This window comes from Trichechus manatus, unplaced genomic scaffold (assembly GCF_000243295.1).
Source record: "Trichechus manatus latirostris isolate Lorelei unplaced genomic scaffold, TriManLat1.0 scaffold00175, whole genome shotgun sequence".
Lineage (NCBI taxonomy): Eukaryota > Metazoa > Chordata > Mammalia > Sirenia > Trichechidae > Trichechus > Trichechus manatus.
This window is the reverse complement of record NW_004444111.1, coordinates 4,178,382-4,185,743: the sequence shown is the minus strand read 5'-3', so window position 1 is coordinate 4,185,743 and position 7,362 is coordinate 4,178,382. Positions and strand designations below refer to the sequence as shown.

Sequence of the window (7,362 nt, the reverse complement as noted above, 5' to 3'; positions counted from 1 at the left end):
GAGACTATTTTGTCCTGTAAGCCTTCATCTTAAGTGAGAATAACAGCACAATTAGAAGAGCGTAGTCAATGTCACTTAAATGTGTATGTAAAACAAAATTTTTGAAATGGCGAAAAAAAAAAAAATCCTATTTACAGATGTATCTTTAATCACATACAGTCCACATGTAGGCATATTCTTCTACTTGTGTTAGTTTATATAATGTTTAAGGGGGAAATGGTTTGAACAATGAAAATGAGACTATAAACACCAATCTCTTTTTTAAATGACAAATAACTATAAATACTTTAGTGTAAGTCTGGTATAGTTCTTCTCTCACTCACACAGTTTATGTTAAAATTTTTTACTTCTCATTTCAGTATTCCATAAGCATTGAAGAAAATGCTCTACATTCAGAACTGCTCCGGATTAGAGTAATTGATTTGGATGAGGAGTACTCAGCTAACTGGATAGCAGTAATTTTCTTTGTCTCTGGAAATGAGGGAAATTGGTTTGAAATAGAAATGGATGAAAGAACAAATGTGGGAATTTTAAAGGTTGTTAAGGTATAGTATAATTATCCTAAATCTTCTGTTTTCTTGATCTTTTTTTTGAAATGTTATTTTTAAAATAAAATGTTAATATTGCGCAAATTTGAGTCAGCGAAAGAATAAAAACTACTATGCTTTAAAATGATGCCTGATATAGAGCTTTTTTATATACAGCCTTTTATATGTATAATTTCAGGAAAACAGGCATTGAATTTAAAACTCTTTTCTGTCAATACAGTAGTCCCTGGAAGATCAAATAAATTGAAAGTATTTTAGAACAAGAATCTGATTTTATGTTTACAACAAAGAAATTATAATTAATTCTTAAAGTTTTGTTTTAAATGTTTTAAGAATCCTTTATTAAAAACAGATTTACATAAGCTTAAAAAATGTGTCCATGTCAACACTGTAAGTCAACTATTATGTACCAAGAATATTCATCAAATACATTAAAAGTTTATTACTCCATTGTGTTTTTATAAAATTAAGATTAAATTACTGTAATTTTAGGATTATTGCATTCCCATGTCACTGTGACTGCTGACCAATGCTTATAAAGAACATAAATATACCAGAGATTTGGTCTCAGTCAACAGAGTTGTCCTACGTTGGCCCTCTATTTATGAAACACCCCATTTACCTGCAGTAGAATTTCCTCTGAGGTGTGAGAAAAATGTCTGACTCCTAGGGAGCTGATGGTGAAGGTTTCTCACTGTGCTGCAAGACTTGTAGATTTTTCTTTAAAACCTGCAATAACTGTGCATGGATTGTACCTGGCCCATGCAATATATATTCTTTGTGGTAAAATGTAATCCCTCTTAAAAGATTTCCTTCTTTCAGAACAGCCCTGGGAAACAGATTCCTAAGGACATCTGTCTCCACAGGAATGTGTACTCATTTGACTCATTGTTATTAGCTGCTGTCTGAGTCGATTCTAGCTCATATGTCTTCATAAAGTGTCGTTGTGCATGTAGCTTCCATTTGCTGAGGCAGTGGGCAGATGCTTTAATCTACCCCTCACAGCATCCTTGCAAACTAAGTTATACCATGCCCATATTGAAAATAAAGACATCAAGACCCAGAGAGAGTACATAACCAGCTCAAGGTCTTAGAGCCAGTTAAATGGTACAACTGACACCTAGGTTTCTCTAGCTAAGAAGTTCACATTCTTTCCACAATACCATCTATGATTCCAACTGGGGAACCTGGGTCATAATCCATTTCAGCCCAAACTGCTATGTTACATTAGAAAATTATTCAACCATTCTGTTTTCAGTTGGGGCCCTGGTGGCGCAGTGGTTAAGAGCTTGGCTGCTAACCAAAAGGTCAGCAGTTTGAATCTACCGGCTGCTCCTTGGAAACCCTATGGGGCAGTCCTACTCTGTCCTATAGGGTCGCTAGAGGTCGGAATTGACTCAACAGCATTGGGTTTGTTTTTGTTGTTTGCTTGTTTTATATTGAATTAAAGATAAAATAAGAATAGATTGTTTCTAAGAATTTATATTTAATTAAAGAAACAGGAAGTAAGTTTTGTTTTTTTTTTTGTTTGTTTTTTTTACCATTTTCAAAGGACTTCTCTTTCTCTGGAGTGTTTTCTTTCTTTTAAAAATACTTCACTCTTTACTTTCTAGCCCCTAGATTATGAAGAAATGCAGAATGTGCAACTTAGTCTTGCTGTCAGAAACAAAGCCGAATTCCATCATTCAATTATGTCTCAATATAAACTCACAGCAACTGCAGTCTCAGTGGCAGTGGTAAACGTAATAGAAGGCTCAGTGTTCCGTCCAGGTTCAAAGACATACGCCGTAACTAGTGATATGGGACAAAATCATAGAGTGGGAGAATTCGTAGCTATCGACCTGGACACAGGTCTGGCTTCAACAACTGTCAGGTAAGACGGACGTGTTCTAACTAATTTTCAACACATATTGAACTTAAATACATTATGTTCTTTTTAGAAAAGTTAAGTATCTGAATTAAAATACTTCTCCTTATTTTTGAAACCGTAGTTCAATTGTAAAAAGTACTAACTATGGAATTATTTATTACTTAGTTTAGTGTTTAAGTGAAGAAAATATAACACTGTACGCAAGGTTTAAGATGTAAAATGTAAAGGTATAAAACTGTAAAGCTGTAAAATGTGAAAATACTACACCTTGAAAGTTTTGACACTCCTGTGTTTTAAATATTTTATTGATCAATTTGCTGATCACCACATGCCATGGTTATTCCCCCTGGAATATTTTATGGGATTTCCCACTGCAAATTTGCCCAGCTTGGAATCAATTAGATTTCGTTAGATCACTTCGGTTGTTTTCTACACTTTAATTCCACTTAATATTGTTCATTAACTTTGGTATGAAAATTAGTTATATTAAGGATAAATTATGTTATATAATTTTAAAACTCTCCATATGCAAAGATTTCTACTTGATCATGAAAATGTGTGTGTATGTGTACATGTGTTCCCACATGTGCTTGTGACCAAGAATAACCGTGAACTCAGAGGGGGAACCACATAAATGTGTTTTAAAAGTTCTTTGTGTTCTAGTTGCACCATGTAATACTTTCATTATAGCTCTTACCACGCTGTACCACCATTACTGATTAGCTGACATGCGCCCCACAGGTGTGAGCTCACAGAGGGCAGGGACCACACCTCCCCTTCTTCCAAGTTTCATTTCTTGAGCTTAGCACAGTGCCTGAGACAGAAGAGTTGTCTAACAAGTGTTTGTTTAACACTTTATGTGAATGAGAAGGAAAACAATGAAGTCAAAGATGAGGAGGAAAAGAGAATAGAGAAAGAGAAGAGAGTCGAGGCACAGTTTGAGATTTAAAAGCAGTCCTGTAAAATCAGTGTGTATGCAGCCAGGAGGAGTGGAAACAGGGAGCGGGTGGAAGTCAAGATGCTGAAGAAGTAACTTGTTTCGTAAGAGAATAGTTTAGAGTTAGGAGCAGCCCAGGAATTCCCAGGGTCTGGTCTTCCAGCAAAGTTCTGATGCTACCAAAATCAGATGAAAATGAGACTAAAAGCATCAAAGGATTATCCTGACATCCCAGTAGGCCTAAAAAGACATTCCAGCAGAAATCACTGCTCAGTAGTTCTGTTTTCTTACATTTAAATTGTTGTCAACCTCTAAAAGATTCCAAACAGCTGAGACTACTCTCGGGGCGGGGGGGGGGGGGCGGGGGGGAGTCTCTACTAATTGAAAACTATATCCAAGGGTTACAAATACTGATTGAAAAATACATTTTATAATGAAAACATTTTTTTTTTTTAGGTAACTGACATTAATTTGTATTGTTTTCTTTAAAATACAGATATGTAATGGGAACTAATCCAGCCAACCTGCTAGCTGTTGATCGAAGAACAGGCGCAATTACTTTGGTAAATAAAGTTACCAGGGAACAATATGAGATGCTTAAGGGAAAATACCAAGGAACAATTCTATCTATAGATGGTAAGACATCAATTTAACATTTTTCTCCTCTAGAGGAAGCTATATATACACTAAGTATTAATTTTTTTAATTATTTTTAGTATTTTGAAGTAACACTTTTTCAAAAAAAAGAAAGTTGCCATGTCAGGCATTGTAATATCAGATCTTTAATATTATGAGAGGTAGTATAATTTAGTGGCTAAGATCAAGAGTTCTGGGATAAGACTGGATTGGTATCTTGTACCATCACTTACTAGCTATGGCATGTTAGAGAGGTTATTTAATACATCTATGCCTTAGCCTTCTCTTCTGTAACATGGAACAATAGTAATAACATGAATTTAGAAAGATTAAAGGAATTATGACCTATAAAGCACTTAGAAGAATGCTTGCATTCAATACATGTTAGCGCTTATTAACGTCAGTAATTGACATTTTTAAATTATGTTGTAAAATTATATTCAGTGCAGGTCTGGGCAGTATTTTGTTCTGTTGTACATAGGGTCACTATGAGTCGGAACCGACTCAACGGCACCTAACAACAACAACGTACATTTTGTGATAATTTGGTCAGAAGCCAAGCTAACTTACCTTTACATAATTTTTAGAAAGTTGATGTACAAGTTCAAGTAAAAAAATTAGAAGTATCATGTTTAAATTACTTTTCAAAACCAACAAAATTAAATTAGGCCCATCTATTCACTAAAGAGGTGCCCTGGAGGTGTAGTGTTTAAGCTCTTGCCTGCTAACCAAAAGGTCCTGGTTGGAACCCACTAGCCACTTCTGGGAGAAAGATGTGGCAGTCTGCTTCCATAAAGATTACAGCCTTCGAAACCCTATGGGGCAGTTCTACTCTGTCCTATAGGATCGCTATGAGTCGGAATTGACTCGGCAACCGGTTTTGGTTTTATTCACTAAGGCAGGAAATTTTCCCAAGGCAAATTCTACTAAGCAGCGTTCGCTGCTACACTTCCTCTTCTCCTTCCCTCCCTTTCTTCTTCCGTTTTTCTCTGTGTTTCCCTGTCCTAAAACGAGGTTGCCAGTTTCCGCTTGCTTTACAGATTAAAAAGTAAAATAGCATTTCTTTAAAGTCATTTAACAATTTAGAACTTTTACCAAATTATACAGTCAAAATAAACGTAGTTTTTAAAATGTATATTACAAATAGAAGTGTTGATTTTGTCCATAGATAAAGGTTGTTTTGATTCAGTGCTGAAATTATTTTAGGCAGTTATCAGCTGTCTCCTTTTCTTACATCCAACATTAAGCTTAAATGAACACATAAAAGGGAAGCTGGAACCTTTGTTTACACACTTGTTAAGCCTAAGGCAAATAGAAAGCATTCCTTTTGTCATCAAAAAATGCAACTTTTGCTGATAAATAGCAGATATGATCTCTGTCACACACTTCTAGGATGTTTTTATTCATTTTTTCAGAAGCTGTATATTGAGTCCTAGCCAAATGTCAGCCTATGTGTTCGGTTCTAGGATAATATCAACAGACAAAGTCAGATAATAGAGTTCACATCTTTAAAATAGAATTCAAAACAATTGCCTTGAACAAAATTATTTATGTATTTTTACCCAGTAATTCCACTTCTGGTAATATATCCTCAGGAAAAAGTCCTAAATATATAAAGCTGAATGCACAAAGATGTCAATTACAACATTATCTTTAATAATTAAATATTGAAAGTAATATTAATAATAGGTAACTGGGTAATGTTGGAGCGCTGGTGGTGCAGTAGTTAAAAGCTATGGCTGCTAATCAAAAGGTCAGCAGCTCGAATCCATCAGTCGCTCCTTGGAAACCCTGCGGGGGCAGTTCTACTCTGTCCTATACCGTCGTTATGAGTCGGAATCGACTCGACGGCAGCGGGTTTGATTTTTGGTTAGGGTAATGTAAACCATAGTACACTTGATATAAAATGATGTAACCTTCAGAAACTATGCTAATAAAAAGTTTATTAAAACATGAAAGAATGCTATTAAAGTTAAAATATATATAAAATGGAAAGAACCATATGATCACATCCATTTTAACATAAATAAATAAGCAAATCTTGAGCATTATACATAACGCCAAGAGATTATACTTAAAAATATCAGTAGGGGTTGTCCTTGAGTAGTGCTACTGTGAATTTAATTTTGCTTTGCTTCTTTCTATGATTCTATACTTTTCAAATTATATATAATACCCACCTACTTAAGTTGTAAAAAAAAAAAAAAAATCCAATAAACCGTATTACTAGTAATAGTTGTAAGGTTGATTATAATAATAGTTCAGAGAGTTGTTGTGAAAATTATATGCTATGATACATTTAAAGTGCCATAGTAGGCACATAATATTTTTAGTTCTCTTCCCTTCTAGTTGGGCAAAATATAGCTCTCGATTACCTGAGTTTATAGACAAAAGTAGCAGAGTGTGTGTATACTTTGAAAAAAAAATCACTTACATTTCCTTTCAAAAGTCATAGGATGACTTCTGCAGTAAACATCTTTGTTGATAAGAACGGCATAATATTTAAAAGATTTAAGTATTTAAAATATTACAAAAACAATCTACATGGCTCAAAATAATTGAAGATAGCCTCCAGAAAAACAGTTATCATGAATTTTTTCTTAAATTTGTTCAGAAATAATGACATAAAAATAACTGCATAAAAAATAATAATTACATGTAGATTATAGATAAGATAATGTTCCCATCCATGTCATTCCTACACTATAGTTAAGCATTCTTATGTCTACAAAAGTTCAACTAAAGCCTCAGAGTTATGACAAATTTCTAGATTAACAGTACATGTTGCCGAACAAACTTTCCTATAATAGACGCTAGATTTTGGAAGTCTTACCTCTGAGGGAGTAAAAAAAATCACACCTTGAGCTTTCAGTATTATGATTCATCTGCAGTGAACAGTTCCTAGTCAGGAATTATCAAATATTCAAATTCTTTTGAAAGCAGACAGAGTACCTGTGAAGAATGAATCCTTGTCAAGGCAATTTAGGAGACAACATTTGGGGAAACTGCATAAAAAGTATAAATGCAAGTAGCTTACCGTTCATTTAAATAACGTGGAATGTGACTTACTTTATTTATGTAGCGTGAATGACTGCAGCAATGTGTTTTTAATATTGGTCTGAGTAATTTGTCTCATTTAAATATCTCTTTTTAACACTTCTCCATATATAGTAATTTTTTCTTAAATTCATTTACATTGTAGAAGACATGATTACTTGCTAGCTTATAATGGTGACCATTTTACTACAACATGATAAAGGCACAAATATAGATTCAAATGTGTTTCTTATTCAACTTTATTGAGGTATAATTCATGTACAAAAAAAAATACTTATTTTTTAAGTATCCAACTTGGTGAATTTTGACAGATG

General features: G+C 34.0%; 1 protein-coding gene across 1 annotated transcript in view; it reads left to right on the top strand.

Annotated features, from left to right (window-relative positions):
• DSG1 (desmoglein 1) overlaps nucleotides 1-7,362 on the top strand; it is a 43,184-nt gene that overhangs the window by 18,177 nt on the left and 17,645 nt on the right. The window contains exons 8-10 of the mRNA XM_004386894.2: nucleotides 360-545; nucleotides 2,162-2,421; nucleotides 3,852-3,991. Coding sequence (XP_004386951.1) covers nucleotides 360-545; nucleotides 2,162-2,421; nucleotides 3,852-3,991 — 586 coding nt within the window. The remainder of the gene's footprint in view (nucleotides 1-359; nucleotides 546-2,161; nucleotides 2,422-3,851; nucleotides 3,992-7,362) is intronic.